General features: G+C 44.8%; 1 protein-coding gene across 1 annotated transcript in view; it reads left to right on the top strand.

Annotated features, from left to right (window-relative positions):
* The window catches only part of ALK (ALK receptor tyrosine kinase), a 679199-nt gene that overhangs the window by 170100 nt on the left and 482000 nt on the right, over positions 1-27099 (top strand). Inside the window, exon 2 of the mRNA XM_082744992.1 lies at positions 21682-21801. Coding sequence (XP_082601118.1) covers positions 21682-21801 — 120 coding nt within the window. The remainder of the gene's footprint in view (positions 1-21681; positions 21802-27099) is intronic.

Here is a 27099-nt window from a genome sequence, read left to right as displayed (position 1 = left end):
CAGTTTTTGGTTCATTTTCTGGGTTATTTACACTGATATAGGTGTTATATATGTATATCCATGGGACAGGTGAGCTTAGAACCCCCAACTTTGCAATCTTCACTGGACCAGTTGTTCTTTTTCTTTTGTCAAAGGCTGCAGTCTCTATGAGGGCCAAGGTCCTTTGGGTGTGAAACTAGTTGTATGTCTGCAATGCCCAAGTGCCCTGGTAGTATTTGATGAGTAAGTGGAGGAGTATAATAAAGCATGAACTCCTCCCTAACCTGAGCCATTTAAAAAAGCTACTGAGGAAGCTTCCTTGCCATTGCCAGCCATCTCTCTGCTTCTCACCTCCTCCCTTGCCAGGAGCAGGGTTTTGAGGCTCTCAGTAGGTTCACCAAGTTTGTATTTTTACCCTTTCCCCTTCTTGTGCTTGCCTTTCTCCTTCATACTTTAGCTCAGTTACTCTTGTCATGACCTTCCTGTTCCTGCTAAACCACCCTCCAACTCTAGCTCCACCATTTCCCACCCTTTGTGCAGACATACTATGTCATTCTGGGGAATTAACCCAGGAGGTTTCCTGGTGGTAGAAACACAAGGAAGATTATGTAAAAGAAAACAGACACCAAGTTGGGAAGGATGGTAGATGGAATGTCTCCCAGTAGACTCTTCTTTTCCAGGCAAACCTTGCTCATGGCAGATGTCCCTGCCACCTGCTTGTTTTGCTCTGGACTCCCTGACTTGTCAGTTCTTTTTCTAAGATAATGCAAGAAGTGAATGCAATATTATCCATGTGCTTGCCCGCCACAGAGCCCAAAGGAGTCACTGCTGCCTATAGTCTGGGGGTTTTGCTACTGGTGGTGTCACTTAAGATTGGAATTAATGTCTTTTTAGCTGCCATATGGTATTGCTTAGGTAAGGGCTTAGGGCAATCATACATTCAAAGCCCTCCACCTTTTTTAAATGTGAAATGTTGTAAAATCAGCACCAATTCCCCAAAACACATTCTGTAGTTGTTATAGAAGATATTTTTACATTTTACAAATATGTGATGGAGCATAGTGAAAAAAAAATACAAATAAAGCTACCCATAATTACACCATGTGAAGATATCTGCTCCTAAAATTTTACTTATAGCCTTCAAATGTGTTCCATGCTTTCTCTCTAGGTATTTACCAGTTATGTATTTTAACCAAAGTAGGATCATACTGTTTTATCTTCACAAAAATGTCTACATCAGGGCACCTGGGTGGCTCAGTGGGTTAAGCCATTGCCTTCGGCTCAGGTCATGATCTCAGGGTCCTGGGATCAAATCCCGCATGGGCTCTCTGCTCAGCAGGGAGCCTGCTTCCCTCTCTCTCTCTCTCTCTGCCTGCCTCTTTGCCTACTTGTGATCTCTCTCTGTCAAATAAATAAATAAAATCTTTAAAAAAATATCTACATCAATAAATAAATTCCTACAACATCCTTTTACAAGACAATATCTATTTTAAGGATGCCCATAGTATATTCAACATATCATGTACTGTTACAGAGGTAATTGTTTTTCATCTTTAGGGGTTACCAGGAGCATCACTGGGGCTAAGTCTTTGTGTACATTCTTAGATATTTCCTTCGGATGTTTTTAGAATCACATCAGCAAATTAGTAACTTATTTTAAGACTTTTGATACATAAACAATGGGTAACTTTAAAAGTTTAATGAATATTACATTTTGTCTGAATTTGGCTTAGATAATTTCAAATTTTTTCTCTGTTTTCTGTTGCATCAATTATCACTACAAATTCAGTAAGGAATTCATTCTTCCATGTTTTACTGATTTTTTAAAAAGTGTTGAAGAAGATAAGGTCACTCATTTTGCAAATATTTGCCAAAAGTTAACACTGCACAAGGCACTGTGTTAGATATTGGGGTAAAGGGAATAGAAATTCAAGAGTGCATAAGACTTAATCTTGTCTTATTCCTCTTCTATTTACTTCATATAGGCAGCATTGTTCTGTTAATAAATAATTATAGTCATTTTATGTTAAATGTGTTCCCTTTTTTAATGTACTAAATATAATTACCTCAGTCAATTTTAAATTACATTATCAAAAAAATAATTTTAATAAAATAATTTGGCCTGAGTATGATTTCCTCCCCCCCCCCATCCTGGATTAAAAAAAAAAAAAAAGATCCATGCTTATTTCAGTAAATTAGAAATATTTGGAAAAGTGTAAAGAAGGAAATAAATGACTCATGACCAGACCATTCAAAGACAATTACTGTTAATTGGTGTTTTCCTTTCAGGCATTTTCTTTGTATATTTTTTTATATAGCTGAGATCATACAATATATGCAATTTTCCAAGTGTATAATGTAAATATTTCCTTATGTTATGAACAGCTCTTTGAAAACATTACCTGTAATGGTTCCATAATAGTCTGTCATGGAAATTGATTAAATATATAGGGTTTGATGATTAATAGTGAATACTCTGGAGTAAGATTGTGTGGGTTCCCAGTCCTGATGCTGCCATGGGTTAGTCTGTGATGCCAGGCAAATTACTTTTCTGTGGCTCAGTTTCCTTACTTGCAAAAGAGGATAATTATAATCACTATCTTTTCAAGTTTCTATAAGGAATACATGGGAAATCAAGTAAAGCTTAAACTAATATCTGGCACATAATCAGCAAGCAATAAAAGTTATTATTATTATTACCATTACCACTACTATTATTTTCTTAATGATTCCACCTAATGCTAGATAATCTCCTTCCAATTGAGATAACATTTACTGTTATGAAATCACTGTGGAGTGTAGTTGTTCACAAATATTTTATATAACATTAGAAGTTTTCTTAGACTAGAATCAAAGTCAGTGGTATGCACACACATAATGTTCTAAATATTACCAAAATTGCTTACCTACACTCACTTCCAGTGTGGTGCAGTGTTGTTATTCTCAGTAGAGAGATCATCATGCCCAGACCTGAGTCACCTGTAGGATATTTTCACTTCTCTCATCGTCTCCCCGTGAATCATCCTTCTATCAGTTGACAGACAGGTGAACATTGGAATTTGAAAATATCCTCTTAATTTCTTCATGTGCAAAACAAGGTTCTCAATATCTATTTCATAGGGTTGCTGTGATAAATAAAATGATGCATGTTTATGGGGCTTTACACACAGTAAGCACTCATTGTTAGCTATCAGTAAGCACTCATTGTTAGCTATACAGTAACAATCACATTTATAATTTTTATTCCTATCAGGGGTATGTAAAATTATCTGTCTCATTGCCCCTCATCTTTATTGAGCATGATCATTTTGACATCTATTTTAAATTAATTTAAATGAATTTAAACCATCTACATTCCTAAAAATTATTTAAAAATATTTTCGAGGGGCACCTGGGTGGCTCAGTTATTAAGTGTTTGCCTTCAGCTCAGGTCATGATCCCAGGGTCCTGGGATTGAGCCCCACATTCGGGCTCCCTGTTTGGCAGGGAACCTACTTCTCCCTGTCCTACTCCCCTTGCTTGTGTTCCCTCTCTCGCTGTGTCTCTCTCTGTCACATAAATACAGAAAATCTTAAAAATAAATAAATAAATAAATAAATAAATAAATAAAAAGAATAAAAGTATTTTCTGATTCAATAACTGAAAAGTATTTTGGTGTTTTTTAAAATGAAATATTTATTTACTTGAGAGAAAGAAGAGAGAGAGACCATGAGCAGGGCAATGAGGGGCAGAGGGAGAAGCAGACTCCCTGCCGAGCAGGGAGCCCAACTCAAGGCTTCATCCCAGGACCCTAGGATCATGACCTGAGCCAAAGGCAGATGCTTAACCAACTGAGCCACTCAGGCACCCCACATCTTGGTATTTTAATTTGCTTCCTTTTGATTACTATTGGAGTTTAACTTTTGTCAAATATTTATTAGCCATTTGAATTTCTGCATGTGAGTATGTGGGGGGGTGTGTAGTAGGGAAAGGATGAGATCAGGTTCTATTTATTTTATGGGGTTCTTCATTTTGTATTTATTTTCCTTTTTGGTGGGGGTGAGGGGGGCTGTGTTAGTCTTTTGATAGTAAGTATATTGTTCTTAGTCTGATCCTGTCTTATTCCTACTGAACTAGTTCTATCTCCCTATGATCGGTCTATGTTTCTAAAGGTTTCCAAGCCATCTGGTTAAGTGTCCATTTTAGAATTGTGCCAGAGAGCATTATTAAGCTTACAAGTCTAATAAGGTCCGTAACTCCATCCCTTTTTCCCATTAAAAAAAAATCTGGGAACATTAGCTATCATGCCATCTCTGGCACAATGTGAGATCTCCATGATTGCTTGGCGTCTCCGGGGGGTGATTGAGATTGCTGGCAGCACCTTTCATCTAGGCTCGAGTGTGGGCAAGGGGACTGATTATAAGGAGTACAGACAGCTCGGTCAGCGAGTCTGGGACAGGGTCAGAGGGAGGCTGATGCTGGGGCCCCGTGTTAGGTCTCCACCCTATTCCTTGGCTTGTTCTCCGCCTCTCTGTGGCTGGCCTCTCTGATTCTGGCCAATCTGCATGCCCCAGCTCCCATGGCCACTTTTTCTGGAGGCAGCCCCTTCAACCTACCTTTGGCATTGCCTACACACTCCTGTGGCTGTTTCTGGATTCCACATCTTTCCCCACGGTCCACAGAACTCTTATTCTCCCTCTTGGGATGGTACAGACTCTTCCCTGAAATTTCAGAACTCAGATCTCTTAAAGGCTGGGCCCAAAATTTGTTTAGCATTTCCTTTATTCATAATAATAATAATACAATATTATTTTTGGCGATATAAATAACATTTACTGAACACGTACTGTGGGTTAGGCGTTGTGCCCTGTGTCTCAGAGGTACTCTCCCGTGGCATCTTCAAGGCAAGCACATAATGCTGGTTCTGTTACTGTCCTACGTCACAGACAAGAACAGCGGAGTTTAGAGAAGTCAAATAGCATGCCCGAGGTCACCCCTGTGGCAGCAGGTGTTGGAGCTATCAGCTGATTTCAGGTCAGCCTCGTGTCTAAGCCCAGGATCTAAACTCCAAGATGATATGGCACTATCTGGGATTCCCCATCTGGCCTCCTCTTCCTAATCTCATTTTGAGCCCCTTTTATAAACCCTCTCCTACCACATATTTCTATAAACAAGGATAATTCAAATGGGAGGAAGCTCTGACTGCCATTTCATTCTGGTGGGGTGACATTGGATTTTCACTTCCCTGATTCAGCTTGTACTCCCTGAATGACTTCCTAGGAGCCCAGCGAGGTCACTCCATCAGTGCCCACAGGACAGGGGTCCCACCAGCCAAATGTACGTGTTTCTTTTTAGAGTCATACTCTCCTGTTTGCTTTGGGAGTGGGTATCCTTCTGCTCATTCTAGCTTCCTTCTTTTTATTTTTATTTTTTTTTTTAGATTTTATTTATTTATTTGACAGAGAAAGGCACAGTGAGAGAGGGAACACAAGCAGGGGGAATGGGAAAGAGAGAAGCAGACTTCCTACCAAGCAGAGAGCCTGATGCAGGGCTTGATCCCAGGATCCTGGGATCATGACCTGAGCTAAAAGTAGACACTTAACGAGAACTGAGTCACCCAGGCGCCCCTTTAGCTTCCTTCTTGCTCTTGGCCAGCAGACAGCATCACATTCCAGAAACTTTCTCTGTTGGTCTTCTATCTTCTCTGCCTCTATCCACTCCAGAGGGCAAGGATCTCAGTGCCTTTATCTGTGGGACCCCCCCCCCCAACAATTAACAATCTTGCAAACATGCCTTGCTCAAGCCTTTTCACCTCAAGGATGAGTTCAACCTAGCAAGGTTATATTTGCTATGTACCTTGGATGGGAAAACTGCACACATCTACAGACCTGGGAAGATGGGTCTTCTGGCCTGTGTGATAAACAGTTCTCCCCTCCTCCCTGCCTGTTGCAGAGTCTGGAATCCAAGTATCCCCTGCCCCAGAGAACCCACCAGGACCTAGAAAGGTGACTCTTGTATCTGATTGTATCCCTTCACTTTCATATTCTGACTGCAGCAACTTCTCACTGGTGGCTGATGAAATAGTCACAATTTGCACAATTTGCCAGTGATTCCAAATTCCATGATATATAATAAATTGTCATTCTGCTGAGATAAGACTTTGAAAGTCTCACACTATTAGGCTGGGTGTGGTCCCCAGTCACTTAGCAAATGATTTGTTTTCTGCATGTTGTGACAATGCATTTTACAGAAGTAATGATATGCTTCAGCAGTATTCATGGATGTGAATATTCCAGGAGTCTCTGGATGCGTTCTGTACAAGAAATAAAAAAATAAAAATAAAAAGGGAGGGGGAGAGGTTTATCCTGTGTGCAAGGCCCGGGTTAAAGTGAGGTCTCTCCCCACCCACTGCTGGTCTGTTGCTAAGTATAAGCTATTAGCAGGGGAATGATGTTCATCTTCCTATAGCACCTTTCCCAGTCACTGATGGAACTCTCTAGAAGTCAGGCTTACTCTACATACACAAATGATAAGTAATACAAGTAGTATTGTTCATTTAACTCATGTTTCATTCATCTCCAGATGCTTCTAATGCTCAGTCCTGACTGCTTCTCTTTTTTTTTTTTCAGTATTTCTTTCTTTTTTTATTTTTTAAGTTTTATTTACATATTAACTTCCACTCAACTTATAAAAAATTATTAAAATTTAAATTCAGTTAATTAACACATACTGTACTACTAGTTTCAGACAACTGACTGCTTCTCTTGGGCTGGGTTGGTAGAGGGCATGCACATTATCTTTTTATTTTTTATTTTTTATTTTTTATAAACATATATTTTTATCCCCAGGGGTACAGGTCTGTGAATCACCAGGTTTATACACTTCACAGCACTCACCAAAGCACATTATCTTGACAAGAATGGACATTTCTGGTTAACGTTTGTAGATACTCAGAGAACTGAGGAAATACTTTCATTTTCCAACCAGGGGGTTCATGTTGTGTAGACACTACACCAGTGTAAACTATTCGTGTTGAGTATGACCGTTTACTCAGCAGGCTAGAAGGTTGAGTTTCTCACACACCTGCTCCTGGCCGCCATCATGTCCCAGGGGAGCCCAGACTCCCCAGTGACAGCCAGACCTGGGAGGTTTGGTGGAGACAGACTACCACTTGCGGAAAAAGAGTCCATTATCTTGGAAGCCACTCCCGGACTCATTGCCGAAAGTAATTTCTCAGGGTTTATGCTCAAACCTTAGATGGTTCCTCCTGCCACTATGATTGAAGGGGCAAGGGTTGGAGCCCAGCCGTCTTGGTCGGCAAATACCATCCGTCATGATGAGCCACTAACCCTGATGAGGCCCCCGATCGGGCTCTGGAATGATGACAGATGAGACCACATACAGCAGTTAACGCCATCATTTGTAATCATTACTTTTTGGCCATTCAATAACCATCCGTGAAATTATTTTCTGAATTTCCCACAGTAGAGAAAGGAACTGAGTTTACCTCCTATTTGTTTTTTGGAAGCATCTCAGCAGTTAAAGGTGCTTGAAGGGAACTTTCTATGGCCCCATCAGATCCAACTTCAGCACCCCTATTCCCTCGAACCACCTGCCCTGTGTGGTGATGACATTGGACATGCCTCTTCTTTCCCTGACTTCCCACAGGGGAAGCCCTGGGTTCCTCTGTGGCTAATAGCTCTGTCGCTACTCTGGGATGTCCCAGGCGTAAGGTGCAGAGTGATAGCATTCCCTGTCACTTCTTTTTTTTTTTTTTAAAGATTTTATTTATTTATTTGACAGAGACCACAAGTAGGCAGAGAGAGAGAGAGAGAGAGAGAGAGAGAGAGAAGCAGGCTCCCTGCTGAGCAGAGAGCCCGATGCGGGACTCGATCCCAGGACCCTGAGATCAGGACCTGAGCCAAAGGCAACGGCTTAACCCACTGAGCCACCCAGGCGCCCTCCCTGTCACTTCTCATAGTGTGACTGGCCTCATCGCTCAGCCTGGAGCTTTCTTCCCCAGCAGCACCGTGGTCGTGCATGGCTGCTGAGAGCCAGCCATTGTGCAGAGATGCCTCTCACGGATGCTGAATCAGAGGGAGAAGAGGCTGAAGCCCTTGGACCACTTGCCTCTAACTGCTGGTACCCTCTTCTGCGTACCCCAGTGGGCCATGTAAATATCATTTTCTCTGTGCGTCATGATGTGCAAAAGGTTAGGAAGCATCTGATTTTCATTTTCCTTCTCTGTAAACTGGTATTATTTTTTATTATCTTATGGGACCATTGTGAGGCTCAAAGGCTTAAATGCCTATGAAGGGGGTTTTAAGAGCTGCCATACATTCGTTGAGGGCCACTGGCCACAGAGATAGGACTCCGTCTCCAGTTTACCTTCATTGGCTGTCCCTTCAAGACTGGGATGGAATTCCACTTTAAAAAAAAAAATTCCACTTATTTTTAAATCTTTCCCATGCCATCAATATTTCACGTCTATTACTTAGGTTCCAGCACTGACATCACATATTTGCTATAGTCCATGGTTCTTGGAACTTTTTTAAGGCATTTGCAAGAGCAGAAGTTCCTCACCTCTCTGCCCAGGGTGCTGAGGGTACACGCCAGGTCCCTGTACCCTGGGTCTCTCTGCATCCCCTGCTGCCATCTCTTCCCAGGCCAAGGCCTCACCTCCCTGCCGAAGACAGAACTTTACTCCCTCTGAGCCTGTGTTGCATTTGGCTGTAGTCCCCTGCTCTGGGCTGAGAGCCTCTCCAGCGTCAATGGTTTTAGCATGTATGCTTCAAGGTCTTAGCCCCTGGGGTGTTGCCCCCCGCTGCCCAGATGGTTCCAGAGAATGGCTCCTCTCAGCCTTGCAAACAGAGATCTCATGGGTGGAGCGAAAAATCTCTCCTGCCCTTCTCAACAGACCTTAAGCCAAATGTTCGAAGTGTGAAAACCAAGTGTGCGAAAACTGAGTTCCAGAATAACATGCCAGAATGTATCAACACCGGTTTCTGGGTGCTGAGGGTAGGAGTCAGACTTCTTTTCTTCCTTCGAACTTCCTGACTTTTTCAGATTTTCTATAGTGAAACTGAAAGTGTATTTTAAAATATATTTCTAATAGATGCACTCAAGATGTGCTTCGTGAAGGCAAATAGCAGCTCTGACATTCCTTCACACTTGCTGGCTCCAAATTACTGCCTTTGCTCTCGAGCCAGGCGGTTTGGAGGGGGTGGGAGCCAGGAGGGAGAGGGTGGAGGCAGCCGTGTGGGCCATTGAATTTCCTCTTTTCCGACATTTCTCTGGCAGCTAATTCCAGGGTGCTCATCTGTATGGTGGCGGCATGACTTTCATGTTTTCCCCAAGGTGTTTTATGGCCTTTTTAGAGTGGTACTTTGAATAACTTTTCTCAGTAACTTCCAAATGGTGAAAAATATCAGATGATTTCCCTTCTCCCTCTGCACTCCTCTTTGTTTCTGCTCCCTCCTCATTGTTAGTCTCTTCACCATCTCTTCCCTCACCTCCCTCCCTCTCCTTTTCTCTTTCTTTCCACTGCCCCCGCTTCTCTCTTCACCTAATATTTCAAGCAAAATAAAACTTGGTAGTGAGAAAGAAAGTCTTTGGTGGTGTTGGCCTGGGCCCTGGTGGGGGGAAAGCAAACACAGGTTCATCACCAGGAGCTAGAGGGCTGTGAGAGTGTCCCAGGGGCAGCGTCATGCCTTCGCTTTTCCAGAAGGCAATTAATTCAGTGCTCAAACCTGTAATGACTTAGTGTTGACTTCATTGGATGTCATCGTTAAGGCTAGGGTAGGATTGTCTAAGAAACTGATGTTTGAGCTGGGGACCTGAAGTGGATGAGCAGAGTTAGCCAGTTAAAGGGAGTGGGATGGAGAGGGAGACCAGGCTGGGAAGGGGTCTATTTGAGCCCAAGTGTGTCTCAGTCCAGAGTACCTGCTCCTTAGTCCCCACCAAGATGAGGGGGGCGTTGCTGAGGACCCCTGCCATAAGGACCAAACAGCAATGGCACAGTCCAACTCGGAACCTCTTGGAGATGAGGTAAATTGTCCTGGAGAACAGGGACATTGAGTTACACACAGAAGTGAGACTGATCAGATCACAGATACCTGTAGCATCTTCTATAGGGTCAACCAGGAAGGTTACTTGGAACTGCCACAGAATAGCTCTTCCCCATTGGCAGGACTACTCTGTCCTCTTGATGATCCTTCTGCTTTTTTTCTGTTGCTCAGCTTGTTGGCCAAGCTTCCTGTAGGGAGAAAGCTTGGAATCCAGACGCCAGGGCCCAGCCTTTCCCTTTGGTGTATGGCAGTGTGCTTGGATTCTGTGGTTCTAATCCCCTGGGGTTTCTTCCTCAGCACGTCCACCAACAGACTCCCACCCTCTGGCAAATTTCACCCTATGTGTCCTTCCTCTGGTCCAGCCAAAGCCTCATGTATGGGAAAGACATCAGACCTAATGGTGGTCTCCATGGAAACGGTGCTGGCTGAGCTTCAGGTCACGGAGAGCCAGCTTCCTAGACTGAAAGCATATGTTTCTAAGTGACCTTCCTGGTTGACCTGAGGGAAGCCTTGCCCTCAGTTAGGAAAATGTTCTAATCAGTCTGTATTCTATGTGTAGCTCAAAGTCCCTGTTCTCATGGACAATCAACATCATCTCCAAGAGGTTCCGAGTTGGACTGTGCCATTTCTGGTTGGTCCTTATGGCAGGAGTCCTCAGCAACACCTCCCTCATCTTTGAGGGGACTAAGGAGCAGGTACTCTGGACTGAGACACACTTGGACTCAAAAAGACCCCTTCCCAGTCTGGCCTCCTTCCCCATCCCACTCCCTTTAACTGGCTAACTCTGCTCATCCACTTTAAGTCCCCAGCTCAAGCATCAATTTCTTGGGCAATCCTACCCAGGCCTTAAGGCTGAAATCTAGTCTCTCTTTTACACAATCTCATAGGGCCATGTATCTCTCCTTCACAACACATGTCAATGTTGAGACATTACAAGGATTTGTGAGGTGGTTGAACTGCTGTCTACAGCCCCCACCCCCCAACTCTGAGCTCTTCAGCCTATAAGCTCCAAGAGGGTAACACCTAATTCTGCTCACTAAGGCATCCTATCTGCCAAGGGCAGAGTTTGGCACATAAGAGATGCTCAATAAATATTCATTGAATAAATCAATCTTAGTTCCATTCTTTTCCACCCCAGGATCTTGGGCAAATTACTTAACTTATGTGAGCATCAGGTCCCTCATTATAAATGAGGATTATAATTCCCCATTCAGAAAATTGTAGGATTTACATGGGACAATAGTTGTAAAGCACCAGTATGGGGCTGGCATACCTAATAGGTATGTACACAATGTACTGGTTTTTTTCCCTTAGTTTCTTTTTCATCCCAGAGTACTGAACAGAACAGTAGTTTAAAGGTTTACAGAGCAAAAGTACCTATACCCTTATGTCTTTCCCCTCCTTCTTTCTCTATTACCTTCTCCTGTGGTTGGGTGAGACACAGGATGAAGGGTCAGAAGATCAGGTTCTTGATTTTTTATGAGTAAGATGACCCTGGGTAAACCATTGGCCTTTCCTCTGTTTCAGCTTCCTCGGATATGTGATAGGAAGACATAGACAAATAGTCTTTAGAACCCTGCCGGCTCTCACCCTGTGTTTCTGCACAGGGGTCAAGGGTAACACTGACCACAGTTGTTTGCAGTGCAAGATGAATGGAAGCCAAAAAGAAGTGCAGCATCAGAATAGGGAGAAGCAAATTAGGCTATTGGCCTATCTATTTTAATACAAGCTGAGTTTATTTTAGTAGTACAGGTGAAATATGTTTTAAAGTGTATCATTATGACAATGCCCCTTGGTAACAGCCCAAGGATTTCTAGTGTGTCTTTCTTCAAAGAGCCTGAGGGCTTTGTACATACGTCTCATTAATTCTCAGAACGTCCCTAAAGTTGGATGGAAAAGCATGATGAGCTCTGTTTTATATGCAGAGAAACAAAGCTTCAAAAAGGTTAAGTAGCTTACCCAAGGTCGCACAGTAACATCACTGCTCCCAGAAACCTGGGTCTCTATTTAGCACACCAGCCTGTTCAGGCATTCTGCTTCCATTCTTTGGAAATGAGTCCAGCCATGGGTGAGAGGTCTTTGTTCTGAGAAATGGTATTTGAAGTGCAGTTTCCTGGAGGATAGACTCTTTCCTGAAATGAGAAAGTGACAAGTAGATAAAGAGAGATTGAAAGGACTGGAAGTTAGTAGAAAGTGTTCTGCCCTTTTCCTTCCCCGATCCCAAGCATCCTCCCCCTAGACCAGCCAAGCCCCATCTCAAGGGCCAAGCACCAGACCTGGGGTGGTTGCTATGGAAACAGTGCAGGTGCAGCTTGAGGCCCTGGAGAGCTGGCTGTCCTGACTGAAGGTGTGTGTTTCTAGGTCACCTTCCTGGTTGACCTGAAGGGAATCTGTCATCCTCAGGAGAATGCTGCAGGCATCGGTGATCTGATCAATCTTTCTGCTGTGTTTAACTCAATGTCGCTGTTCTCTGGGGCAATCAACATCATCGGCAGGAGGTTGAGAGTGGCATTTCTGGTTAGTCCATATATCAGGGTCCTCAGTGCTATGTTCTGTCCCGATACCAGCTATGCAACCTTGCGTAGGGCAGTTCTGTTTTCTGAGCCTGAATCTTCTGATCTGTAAAAAAGGGTAACTAACAGGACTGTTGTCAGGATGATGAGATGAACGACTCCAAAAGGCATCAGTGAGCCAGAAATCACAGTGATTGTGTAAGTAGTTAATATCCAGTCCTCTGGGATCACCTGGGTGGCTCAGTTGGTTAAGCATCCAACTCTTGGTTTCAACACATGTCTGTGATCTCAGGGTCGTGAGACTGAGCCCCATGTTGGGCTCCACACTCAGTGGAGTCTGTTTCTCTCCCTCTCCCTCTGCTCGTCCCTTCACACTTTCTCTCTCCCTCAAATAAATAAACATTTTTTTAAAAAATTAAGAAACGATCCTCTTCCTTTGCTGGAGCTCACCTCTTCTTATGAAAGGGGGCCATGCCATAACCTCTTCAGAGGTTACCCTGGAAACTGTCCCTTCCCAGCTTGAAATATCAGGTCAAAAGAAGAGCCAGTTGTTCCTAGATGGTTTGTTGCTTCCTGTTCAACCTACCCAGGGACTACTGGGCCCACTGGTTGGTCTTTGTCCCCACAGGCAACCCTCATTCCACAAACTCTTTCACAGATGGACGTGGTTTTCCAGGCTGCCTGGTCTTTGTGTCACTTGCGGTACATTAATTATGTAGTGCCTGGTGAAGCTCTCTGAGATCACAAGATGAAAGGCCTGGTGGCAGTTCAAAGTCTTCCTTTTGATTATTATTCTACTCAGTGTATTTTGGGGGGAAGAAAATGGGCTTGAGATCACAGTGCAGTAAATTTCGTAAAGAGTAGAATACAAGCAAACCAAAGAAATGGACCTGGAACAGATAATCAGGTTGCCTGTGAGGTTGGGGTATGAGTGTGTGTGTGTGTGGGGGGGGGTGCGTGCGTACACGCATGTGTGTGCAAAGAATCAGGCTATCTGGAGAACGATACCCTCTCTGTTGCTCTTGTGGGTTGTACAAATGCTAGTTGGTCTTCCTCTATTACTGAAAGCCAGTGAGTTCACCCTGAAGAGACAGGTAGGACCAGGGACTAACTATACTTGGAACAGGGATTGCAGGACAAGAGAAGGTACTCTGGGGCTCACAGGCCAGTCATGAGCACTTGCTTGGGGCACTGAGGTCATCTCTAGATAGGTCAAAATGTAGCAGCTTAGAACACAAATTCTGAAGTGCCATCATTATCTGGCTTTGGCCGTAAATTAGGAGTCAGTGGTGGATGACCTACATAAATGTGGTATCGGAACTGATTGTGAGCTACCTGGGGTCTATGCCCCTTATTTGACCCTAATCTTGACCCCAGGAAGAATGTTCTCCATAAGACTAAACAACAGCCCTTTTGAGTTTTCCCTAATTTCTTCTAAATCTGTGAGCTTGAGATCTGTTAGTGAAAATAACATATTATCTTCTGTTGTCATGGGCAGTGAAGGAAATTTGAGCAACATTTGATAAAGGATGTAAACGTCACTATCCTGAATGGCAATAAGTCTTGGTGGTCAATGAGGCAGGAGGGACCAGTTGAGTTTTTTTGTTTGTTTGTTTTGTTTTTTAAGATTTTATTTACTTATTTGAGAGAGAGCAAGAGAATGTGCATGAGCAGGGGGAAGGGGCAGAGGGATAAGAAGAAGCAGACTCCCTGCTGAGCAGAAAGCCCAACGTGGGGCTTGGTCTCAGAACCCCAAAATCATGACCTGAGCTGAAGGCAGATGCCTACCTGACTGAGCCACCCAGGTGCCCCTCAGCTGAGTTTGTGTTAGTCTTTTCTGAATCCTAGCTCAACTGCTTTGATGGGGGCCCGAGCTCAGGGAAGATGGGGACCCTTGGAGAGGGAGAGATTTGGTTTGGATCTTTTTTTTTTTTTTTTAAGATTTTATTTATTTGCCAGAGAGAGAGAGAACAAGCGAGTACACACAAACAGGCAGAGAGGCAGCCAGAGGCAGCGAGAGAAGCAGGTTCCCTGCCGAGCAAGGAACCCAATGCGGGACTAAATCCCATGACCTTGGGATCATGACCTGAGCCGAAGGCAGTGGCTTAACCCACTGAGCCACCCAGGCGTCCCTTGGCTTGGATCTTTAAGGAAGGGCAGGGTTTAGGAAAGCAGTGGGTAAGAAAGGATGTTCTAGGGAGAGATCAAATTAGGCAGAAGCTGGAAAACATGTGTCCTAGAGACCATAGACTGCAAAAGGATTGAGTGGGAAATAGGGCCAAGAAAGTACATAGTAGCAGAAGCATGAAGCTTCAACTTTACACGTCTTAGCCATTTTTGCAGAAACCCCTTTGTGATGCCCTTTTTGGTGTGGGTGTAGTATACCCTGCAGGTAACCATCTCCCCAAGGGCAGGGACCAGCCTCATAATTTCCTTTATATTCCCTTAATATTCCTTAATGCCTGCTTTTCCCAACTGACGAATGTGGTTCACTGCTGAGTGAACTCAGCAGTTATACACGGATCCTTTTGGATGTGGGGAGAGACAAAACACATGTGTTGAAACTCTGGCTTTCAGTAGTACAAGAGACTATTAGGGGAGATAATTTTTGCTTCAGGACCCGAGCTGCGAAGAAGGAACTTGAAGCTTCCTGGCAGGGAGAGGGTGGAGCCTGGAGAAGGACAGGGTGGAGTGGGGGCTGCTGAGTTCCATTCACGTTCCACCCCTGATGCTAACAGCCCTCTCTCTGAAAGAGCCAGCTGGAAGGAAATGTGGAAGCAAACTGTGGCGAATCAGCTATGTGTGAGCTGGAGAGGACCTTCGTGAACGGCTGATTCAACCCCTTGATTTTTCAGGCCCGGCGAAGGTGTGGGAGGTCTGCATGTTCGGGACAAAGGACACATCTGCACATCTCTCTCTGTCTATTCTTTGAAAATCACATCTCTATTGTTCAGGCTCTATGAACCGCCTGTTACAACTCCACCGTCACCACTGACTCCAGGAGACATGCAAACGCACTGGGAGGGTTTCTTTGGCTGAGCAGGTGTGGGTGCAGCCCGGTGCATGCGGACCATGCTCCCTTGGGCGGCCTGCCCCATGCGCCTGGCCTTGCTGGGTTTGCTCGCCACCCCCTTTCGACATCAGGACCACTATTCACTTGACCACATTAAGCTTTGCTTTGTGTGACATAAAATCATTGTAAAAGAATGCATTATTAAGTGTGTTTTCGAATAAGGGAGGAATGCTAGCAGCCTGTCACTGATTGTTTTATTGTCGGAAGGAAAATAAATAAGTAGAGCGCGTATGAGGCAAGGCAGGAACGGATCCAAGAAGTGTTTAGAATAGAAGCATTTTTACATTTTATTGATGTCGGTTTGTAAAACATGCTTGCTAGGGAACCCAGGGCATTTATATAAATAACCATCACACACAAATAGCTCTTTATTATTTATACTGAGGTGAGTATGATGTATTTACCATATTATGTACATTGGCTTAGGAATAAATAGACACACAGTGAGACGTGTAAAATACAGACTGGAAATAAAGATATTGGCCATTGGCTGATCTGGAGTAATAGAGTTTGTGGACAGTTGGTAGAGTTAATAATTAACTGGTGAAGAATACAGAAACAGCTCTCTGGGAGCACTTTCCCTTTCTGGACATTGTATCCAAGATCCCTGGACATAGAAAGGGAACCAAGACGCCTGTTCATTTTAGATTCTGAAGCGGAGATAGAGGCGTAAAACTTCCAGAGTGGCATAAGTGATATTTAAAGAGTAGATCATGCCCACATTAGCTCATCTGGCCCTTACAAAACCCTGAGGGTTGGTAGAACATTCGTTATTCTTGGTCTTATCATTTTGGAAACGTGGGGTTTCCAGAGTATGTGATTAGCATGAAGGCCAGTAGCTAGTAAGTGTCAGAGTTAGCAATTTTCTCCAAGGCTCTGGTTTCATGAATTTATTTATTTATTTTTAAATTTATTTATTTGACAGACAGAGATCACAAGTTGGCAGAGAGGCAGGCAGAGAAAGAGAGGGGCAAGCAGGTTCCTTGTCGAGCAGAGAACCTGATGTGGGGCTCGATCCCAGGACGCGGAGATCATGACCTGAGCCGAAGGCAGAGGCTTTAACCCACTGAGCCACCCAGGTGCCCCTCTGGTTTCATGCATTTAACAAGTATTTACTAAGCGCTTCCTATGTGCCTGGCATGGGGATATATCCGTACCTAGGGCAGGAGGCATACAATAAACAAGTAGATGTAACTGTAAGAAATGCTAAATGCAGATCAAGGGGATAGCGAGTGGTTTACAGGGACTGCTGTTTCTGGCAGGTTGATCTGAAAGAACTTTCTGAGGAGGTGGCCTTTGGGCAGAAACCTGGGTTGATAGCGGGAATGGCTATGTGCCTCTGGGAAGGAGGAGCTTTCCAGACAGAGAGAACCACCCATGCAAAGGCCCTGAGGTGGCGGTTTGCTTGGTGAGTTTGAGGGTTGGCAAGGAGGCCTGTAAGACTGGAGCTCCACAGGCAAGGGGAAACATGGCTGGAAATGAGGTCAGAGAGAGAACCAGGGGCCGGTTCATGAGGGGCTGTCAAGGACTAAGCCATGACATAGGCCACGTGAAAGCCATTTCAGGGCTGAAGGGACAGTCTAAGTGCTGTATGGAAAACACCCCAAGAGTGAAAAATCGTAGAAGCAGGAGGCCGGTTGGGAGTGTGTTCAGCAGTCTTCAGGCCGAGAGGCGATGGGAGAGAAAGGGAAAGGACAGAATTCAGGGAAAGCCAGCGAGATCTGCTGATGAATGGATGTCGGGGTGGGAAAAGAAAGAAGTCAAGGATTGTTCCTGGTTTTGCCCGAAGCAACCGGAAGAGTTTTGCCATCACTTTCTGAAACGGGAACACCTGAGTTTAAGTGGAGACCAGTGTGTCATTTTGCACATGTTAAGTTTGAGATACTTATCAGGCAATAAAATGGTGATTTCAAACTGGCAGTTGGTGATATATGTTGCTGTTTAGGGAAGTTGGGCCAGGAGCTGTATTTAGTAGCCTTAGTATACAGGTGGTATTTGAAGGCATGAACCTGGTTAAGATCCCTTTGAGAGTGAGTTTAGATAGAGAAGAGAAAAGGCCCAAACTCCCCAAATTTCAACAACTGTCAAATAATAAAACAATAATGCCCCTATCCCCTGACCACCAGTGTTTTTAAAAAATGCTGAGCGTATTTATTTGTCACACAAGGAGAAATTCACTGAGGAGTTCTCTAAGGAAGAAAGGTCACAGTTTCTAAAGCTTTAGGAATAGGGTTCTATGGGGGTCATGCCAAGTCAGAATTAGAAACCAGCACTTTGGGTAGGAGAGGATGAGTTTATAAGTGGGCAAGTGCTTCGCTAAAACAGATTCCTTGTTCACTGGCCAAAAGCCTCCAGTGAAACCCAGGAATGGTCTCATGTCCTGGGGTTGTGTGAAATTCATAGTCCTTGGTCACTGCCAGCTGGTAAAACCACTGCGATGAAATTCAGTATTCAGCATGAAATCTCCCAAATGGTTGCTTCTGGAAAGTTCAGAGTTGTTGTGGGGTATTTTGGTGGGAGAGTGGTTTGGACAGTCTTACCTATAGCCAACCAATAATGCCCTCAGCCCAGAGTCCGTTTCCGTACTTTTTGCTCCTCCAGTGGTCTCAGCTATCAAAGGTCAGCCTCATTTGGGCACCTGAAGCTTCTTGCTCCTGCTTTCCCCTCCCCTTTCCTTGCCACCCCACTTCCCAGGGTCCAAGATGCACTCTTCTTGGCTAGCAGGACTTATCTCACCCCCTTCACCCCATACATATGTGCTGACGAAGCCCCTTTCACTCTGCACCCTAACATGTCCAAAGGGAAGCCCCCCAAAACTAAGCCATTCTCTTGCTTCCGTGGATTGCATCTCATGGCATCTGTGCTTCTGTGCCGGGAGACCCCCCCTCGCCACCGAGGGTGAGGATGGGGTCTGAGTGAGGGCATAAAGGAGATGGAGATCCTCTTCCCTGCATGTGTTAGCTTCAGAGGTACTTTCTCCTTTATATTTCCAATTTCTGCATGTTCTGTGGACTTTGGCTAGAACTCATATGTATCTCATGCTTCAGATACTGGCAAAACCAACTTCATCTATGTGGGCTGTGTTTTTCTTGGTTTTTACGTTTTCCCGTGGGGAGGCCCATCCTTCTGGTTGCCACCCCCCACTCCCCGCCATGCAAGAAATTACTACCTGTCTCCCTCTGGGAACCACAGAAACCCAGATTCCAGGCAAGAATCCTAGGAGCTCCTGTAAGAGCAGCATCTGTATTTCTGCGTTTTCTCCACTATTCCTCTCTGAAGATGCCCACCAATTTATTGGCATTTTGGGATAGAAAATGCTTTAGCTTATCTTAGGGATGACCCGCAGTGATGCCTGTGGCTCCTTGCTGGGCCATGACTCAGCCCTCAGAGCCCTTGCTTTTGAATGATTTCAGATATTTTTTTCTCCCTCAATATATAACCTGGCCTTTATCTGTATTGGAAGTCATCTGCTGCTCTGTGCCCACGCACGGATCCATAAGTGCTTCTTGAAGTTGAGCGCGCTCCATTTGGTGCTTCTCATCCAGGAGGAAGTTAGTACCATTCCCAGACGGTGTGATTGAGAAAAATGACCTCAATTGGAAGCAGGGAAACACTGCCTAGGCTTGATCTTCCTCGTGCTTCAAAACTACTTAAAACTTGAGCTATGTTGATGACTCAGACCTAGAGATGCAAGTTGTTATTCGCACAGAGGTCATTGCAGGGTTTGGCTGCCAATGTCATGAGTTCAGAGAGCCCCCGTACAGTTGCCCTGTTCTGGAACATGCTCAGTGGTGACCCTGGACCTTAGCCATTGCCCCCTGGGGACCTGAAGCCCAGTAGAGAGCTGCAGGACCCCCTACACTGGTTGGTGGGGGCTCAGAAGGGTGGTGGAAGGAACATGGACTGTAGCATTGGGCTGACCTAGTCTGTTGACTCTGGTCTCCTGCCTACTGGCCCTGTGGTCACAGTCCAGGAGTCTAACTTCCCTCAGCCTTGGTTTCCCTGGCTGCAAAATGAGGACCTGTAATAGTACCATTCACAAGGTTGTTGGGAGACGTGTTTAAAGTGCTTATTAGCATAGTGCCTGGTCCATATGTGTTCAGTTCATATTATTAATTTTAAGACTAATAAGCCCAATTTCTGCCCCCAAGTTCTGTGTGGTTCTGGGCCTGATGTCTCTCTACCCCATTGCCCATCTACAAAACAGAGCTGACACAAGGGTGACATGAGATAGCTTCTCTCTGAAATTATCAGCAGAGTTCCTGACCCCTTTCAGCCCATGTCCCCTGAATCATATGTAGAAAAAGTTACCAGAAAGATGGATCTGGGTGCCAGTCAACTCAGTTCTGATTTCTTTAGATTAGTGGGAGGAAAAGAGTCAAAAACCCTTCCCACTTCCAACTGCAGTCGTTGGAAGGCAGAGATCAGGATGTCTCCTTCAGGAAGGTGACTGTAGCATGCCCATCCTGGTCTAGGTGCAGGGGCGTGTGATCCCAAGTGAGGCACCAGCAGACAAAACCGTGGAGAAGCCCAGTGACGCAAGGCTGCCCTGGCCACCCAGCACAGTTATTTCCCCAAAGCATGTGAAGAGAGATTGAGACTCACAAGGGAGTAGGGCCCGGAGGAGATGCTGTGGAGGGGATCTGGAAGAAACTACAAAGCAGACAGGCTGGAAAAAGGTTTCTACTGCTGTTCCCTGCTCTTCTTTCTCTTCTTCTTCCTCTTTTTCTTCACCAAGTCCCTCCTGAAGGTGGCTTAAGAGTTATGTTTGAGGGGCGCCTGGGTGGCTCAGTGGGTTAAAGCCCCTGCCTTCAGCTCGGGTCATGATCTCAGGGTCCTGCTCCGCGGGAGCCTGCTTCCTCCTCTCTCTCTGCCTGCCTCTCTGCCTACTTGTGATCTCTGTCAAATAAATCAATAAAATCTTAAAAAAAAAAAAAAGAATTATGTTTGAGTAGCAAATCAGCCTGCCCACAGTGGAGCGTGGCTTTTTGATACTAGGCAGACCGGGATTCAGCTCCGGATTCCATCATTTGCTCTGCTAAGTTGTTGCATCTGTACAATGGGGTGATAATGCTTGTCTCAGCCAATGTGAATCTCATGTGGGATTACGCAGATTAAAAGCCCAGCAAGAGGGTCAGGCCCATGGAAGCTACAGAGGAATAGACAGTCCCCTTCCTTCCCTTTCTCCTACACTCACTCTTACTGCATATCTGTCTACGAAACAGGGCCGATTCTCAACTTTAACAGAAAAGCTCTTTCTTCTCCAGCAGGAGAGGCTTTGCCTGCCATGAACATTAGCAAATAGGGAGTGAGTTGGGGATTTCCTGGGAAGAGCTGCATAAGAGCATGTAACCTGTGTTCATTTGATTTGTAGGTATATCGTAATTACTTTACGCCACGCAAAACCCACTTGAGGTACTGTTAAGCAAAGGAATGATGCTGCTTTTGCTCCTTTTTTCTCAACCCTTCTCTCTCTCATGCAAATCAGACCACTAATCCTTTGTGGCTGCCTGGACTGTTGGCTGGGGGAAAACCCATCACCTAGCTTTTTTTGTCCCTGAATATAACATAATTGTCAAAATCTCATAACTTCTGAGTGCAATTTCAACCCTATCGTTGGTAAGGCAATAATAAGCCAAGCAAACAGCATTAGATGAAGTAACGATTCTGAACATAAAATAGAGTAGAGGCATTATCTGGACAAGATGAATGGAGTTCTCTATGAAGTTGTACAAATTCTTATAGGAAGAATAGACTTTGAAAAGAGCCATTAGGCCAAGCCATTAAGTAGCCTGGCTTCTAGTTCATCTCCCAGAGATGTTTGTCAGGATGTTGGTCACAAGATTCAGACTTCTTAGATTTGGCTGCCTTGGTAGAAAATGTGTACTGAGGTGCTGAGGTCAATTCCGTCTACTAGGGGCACAGTCTGTCTCCCCACCACCGCCCCTCCTGCCCGATTTTCCAGTGGATGATGTGAAAGTCCTTACACATTTTCTCGTAGAAGCCATATGAGTGACAGAAGACACACTTCAAGCACACAGGTCATTGTTCTCTCTGTTTTCATGTCCAGGTCACAGCTCCTTGGAATCACCAACAAGCCTGTCTTCTCCTCCTCCTGATCCTTTTGCATGGAATCTGACGTGGATAATGAAAGACTCTTTCCCTTTCCTGTCTCATCGCAGTCGATATGGTAAGTGTATCTTTCACAGTTATTGGTGATGTACAATCACCAGCTCATAATTAAGGGAACTGGGAGTTTTAGTGTCCTCCATCTTCCACTGGTGCACATTCCAGCCAGGCCTGGCCTCTCCAGACCCACAGTGGCTTTCTTTATCATAGAGGAAGCTGACAGTTCTGTTGCTACCATATCCCAACCCCCAGCCTTTATGGTGTATAGTGTTCTTGACACCCCTGACCAATCACGAGACGCCAGACTTACCGGTGTTTTGACTGTGGTTTCTCGATACAGGGTTCTGACTCATGCATGTTTCTGTTGTTCTGAAGGTCACCAGTCTTCCAGGGCCCCTCAAGTGACTCCTTTACATTTGGGTAACTCTTTAAAGATACTTGGACATGTTCCTAGAGATTAGCTTAACTCATGTGCTTCTGCCATCACCTCGGAAGTAAGGACGCCAGGTCTCATTCCATTTTCACAGATGTAGAAACTGAGCTTAATAAGATGGCACAGACTGGATTCTCTAACTACAAAACCAGAATTCTTCCCTTCCATTCAGATTTGCTCCCAGGAGGCCACCTACTCAACCTGCTAGGTCCTGGTCTAGGAGCCATTAGGAGGCCATATTTATATGGTGTAGGATTTCCTCATTCTCTGTGCTAACGCCTAACATTCTAACAGCTCCTAGAAGCTGGGCCTCTGCAGAGGAAAGAGCAGGTTTGGAAAAGAGTTGGTGTATTTTCAGGTGGACATTTCTTTTCTCTTGACTGTCACTAGAGTGAATCCCATGAGGGTAGGCACTAAGATGTGTTTGTTTCCCCACTTTATCGTATTACATAGAAGACTCTCATAAAGACTTGTGCATGATGAACGAATACAAAAGGCTTCCAGGGATAGGACATACTCATGAAGTCTGATTCAATGAAGTATTTATGAACCTGGTAGAGCACTAAGTTCTAGATTCCCTTCTGGGCATATTTACCTATTCCTGACACTCAGTCTCTGCCAATGGACTCAAGCTTTTAAAAATGAACCTAACAAAAATCTTCCCACTCACCGCGATCCCTCATGCATAAATGTAGCCGGTCCTGGTTCATATTAACTGTACCTTTCATTTCAAACTTAAAAAAAAAAAATGCATCCAAAGCCCTAGGGCGGTAGAGGATTATACTCTACTGGGATGTTTCCTGCTGCTTCTAAGCCTCCCTAGTGGGAGAGGAAGATCAGTAGTTGTCAGAAGATCCCAGATAAGAATTACTTCTTGATTTTATTTAAGCCAGACATTGAGTGTCATTTTGTGATAAGGGCAAGTGTCTATAAATAATTGAAATCTGGGGCTTTGTATCGTTATTGCTTTGTAACCAGATTTGTGATACAACCAGTCTTTGGATAACATTTTGAATTCACTCTCAAAGTCATTCAGTATCTCCACAGGATGACAACTTCTGTAAAATGCAGAATGTCCAAGAAAAGGCAGGTCTACCTCCCTCCTGCGTGACACAGAGAGCATTGCATCCCTCCTCTGTGGAACATCCAGAAGGAGGTTGAAGGTCAAAAGGAGAAAGCCACGGAAGTTTGTTAAGTGGCTGTCTCCTGGGGCTTGGCCCTGCTATGCCTACTTGCTCTTGCTGGGCCTCACCCTTCTTGCCTGTAAAATGAGGTAGCATAGTATGCTGCCTTGGGGCAAAAGTGGAGATCAGGGGTATTCCCACATCCTTTTCAAATTCTCCTTGTGGCCTAGAATCCTCATGAATTGCCTTCTAGGCTGAGAGGAGGACCTAGACCATTGGCCACACATTGCCCAAATGCTGGATAAAGATGCCAAAGACAGTACCATCATTGCCGTTGAGTCACAGGGTCGGAAGAACTGATTTTGCCTTGGTGACTCCTTGATTGAGGGTAAGGGACTTCAGAGCCTTTTATCTTACTATATTTAATTCAGTGAAGACCTGCCTGCCTCCCCCGTCACCTCTGTGTGCCTGGTCCACTGCTGGAGAGCAGAGGGGATACAAATACATACATAAGTAAGACTCACTCCAGTTCTCTCAGGACTCAGAGGCCAGAGAAATAACTCCGTAGGCAGCTAGCCAAACCCCCGCCACAGCCAGTGCCTCTGGGGGCACAGAGCACACTGAAGGCCAAGACTCCTGTCCCCTTAAGGGTATTTGTGGGGGCTCAGCCCACATGTGTCTATGAACCAGAGAGGCCAGCAGGCTCCCTGGTGATAAATCCACACCTTTCAACTGCCGTGAAAGACATTTTAAGAAATGTTAACAACTTCATTAATTTTAAGGCCTCAAACTTGGGCAGAGAAATTTGACTGGAAAATTGCCGCCTGAAGGGATAGTTCTTCAGACTGTGAGAAGTAACCAAGTCTCAGCAAGTTGACATGGGTGTTTGAGTCGTGGAGCCTGGCGCCTGCATTCTGGGGAGGAGGTGGGAGGCGTTTTCTGGAAGTGGGGGGACTCACAAGGGGGCAACGAGAGGGGGGCAACAGCCTGCCCACAGCTGTCATGACGGACAGCAGCTGGCTGGCCCTCTCAGGCAGGCTGTCCAGTCCGGAATTGAGCGTGGCTTTCTTTTCACCGGTGTTTTATGAGAAGGGATGAGGTGGTGAGAGGCTAACAAGATTTACTCACCCCCAGCCTGTAATTATCTGCTTGAGAAAAAAGTTTGACCTACCTTTTTGAAGTCTTCCCATATTTCTTCTAATTTATGTTGGGGCCTTTTATGTTGTATAAAATATATTCTCTTCAGTGGCATTTGGTATCAGATTCCAGCGCTTTCTCACTTCTTGTCTTGAAGGACGGCAGCCCGCTAATTTCATCATTGATGAGCGAAGAGCCACACAGTCCTGCCCCAAGGCTTTTAAGGAGGTGGGGGCATCTAAAGAAATACCTTTTTTTGTTCCTTTTATCATCAGCTCTGATGCCTTAAGACTTATTTATAAGCTTGGCTAGAGGACTGGGCTCTCACTACCCACCCAGATAAAAATCTGTTCATTCTGGTGGCTCCAGGACCTAAGAGATTGAGGCCACTGAAGGCTGTGACCACATTTGGTTCTAGAGGAACAGAAGCAGATGGTGTCCCACCCACTGAACTCATGTTTGCCCACTCCAGGTGTGGGAAGAATCAGACCGACATATGAAGCGTAATATAGCCAAAGGTTCTGCCCCAGGTGAGCAGGAGGAAGAGAGTTCTTACTTACTGAAAAACAAAACCATTGATGCTTGACAAAACTCTTTCACACCTCTTTCTCACTTAAGCCTGTTATGAAATTATTTATATCCCATGTCTGTAATGTAAATTGAGGGCCAAAGGAGTTTATTAACAAGCTCCTATGATGGAACAGAACAGCAGTTAGACAAGACTGACCGCAGATTGTCTGACTCCAAGTCAGAGTTCTCTTTTTACTACAACACAAAATGAATTCAAAGGTGAAGTCTTCCCTCCATGGAGACAGCTCTCCTTTCCTGGATGACCTGGTGTTCAGACTGAATGTCTGATACCCAGGATCTAGGCAGCTATAGAATGAGACTTGATGCCCCCAAATTGAGGCTCTCCCGAGTAGGCCAGCTAATTCATCTCTTCCCAAATGTGGGCACTGTAGGCAGTCTAGACTGTTGTTCCTGTTAAAAGGTGAGTGGTGTCCCCCCAAAAAATAAATTGAAGTCCTAACCCCTAGTACCTGTGAATGTGACCTTATTTGGAAATAGGATTTTTGTAGATATAATCGGGCCCATTCTTCTTTAGAGGAGGGCTTGATCTAATGTAACTAGGTCCTTACTAGAAGAGAAAACAAGACATAGATACATACATAGGATGAACACTATGTAATGATGGAGGCAGAGATTAGAGTGACATATCTACAAGCCAAGGACTGCCAAGGATTGCCAAGGATTGCCAGAAACCACCAAGAGCTGGGAGAAAAGCATGGGACAGATCCTTTTTAATGCTGTCAAAGAGCATAGCTCTGACAGTGCCTTGATTTGGGGCTCCTGGCCTCCAGAACTGTGAGAGAATAAATGACTATTATTTCAAGCCACCCCATTTGCAGGACTTTGTTATGATAGCCCTAATAAAGTCATACAGCCCTTCGTCCCTCCAGTCCTGCAGTGTCTACATGGACTCCTGGCAAAGAAAGAGTCCTCCTAACACCCAACATTAGGGCACAAAAAAGCCATTGTTGGACTTTAAATAAAAGTCCTATTAAAACTTCGTCTGCTTCCAAGCCCATGGAGACCCATCCAATTTAAGGACTGGTGCTATTGGAAAGAAAGAAAAATTAGACTTTTTAATTACTTTCCCTGCTGCCACTGCCACCATCACCGGTGCTGTTAATGTATCAATTTCTTTGATTGAAAACATTGGGTAAATTAAACATATCTCTCTCTCAAGGAAAGAAAAAAAAAATCAACCTACCACAGAATCAAAAATGGAAAACAAAAAGGTTCTCTAGCCTCTTATGGGATTTGCTTCATATCTCTGGCAAGAAGTCAGTTTGATCACATTTCTGAAATTACATATTTAATGTGGCTGGACGTGATCAGCTGTTCCGCCCTCAAGGGCCTGGTGTCAGTGAAAAGCAGCTCCCAGTTCCCTCGTGGACCACTACCATGGTTGAAAGCTTTCCTAACAATTCCCCTGCCCTGACAGGCCAGGCCTCTTTGTATTCTGTTCCCACCCTGCTCCACTGAACTGGGAAGTCAAGTTCTTTCTTAGTCCATACTCTCATATTTTAATCTACAACACGGTGAGCACAAGGCCTGTGGTTGCCTTCCCCAAAAAGACTGAGTCCTAAGGGGTACCAGCAATGCTGGCAGTCACATGCCACCAAGAACAGGGTATGCCATCCACCCTGAGTACTGCTGACCTGCTGGGGCCAATGAACCCAACCCATGAAAATCACATAAAAAACAGATGGCTTAGGTATTTCCATAAAAGATCTGTTTAAATTGCTGCACGTGATCATATCCCTTATCTTTTTTTTTTTTAAAGATTTTATTTATTTATTTGACAGAGAGAGACCACAAGTAGGCAGAGAGGCAGGCAGAGAGAGAGAGGAGGAAGCAGGCTCCCTGCTGAGCAGAGAGCCCGATGCGGAACTCGATCCCAGGACCCTGAGATCATGACCTGAGCCGAAGGCAGCGGCGTAACCCACTGAGCCACCCAGGCGCCCCCATATCCCTTATCTTTAAATTGAAGGCACATAGGCCCACTCAGCAATACCAGCCATTTCTCCATTAGTGGCAGATTGAATAAAGAGAAGCCCAAAGGAAACAGGCAGATTAAAAGATACAAGAGTGATTCACC

The sequence above is a fragment of the Mustela nivalis genome, assembly GCF_964662115.1.
Source record: "Mustela nivalis genome assembly, chromosome: 8".
In the NCBI taxonomy this organism is placed as follows: Eukaryota; Metazoa; Chordata; class Mammalia; order Carnivora; family Mustelidae; genus Mustela; species Mustela nivalis.
Note: the sequence above shows the minus strand (reverse complement) of the source record. Positions and strands in the feature narration are given on the sequence as shown.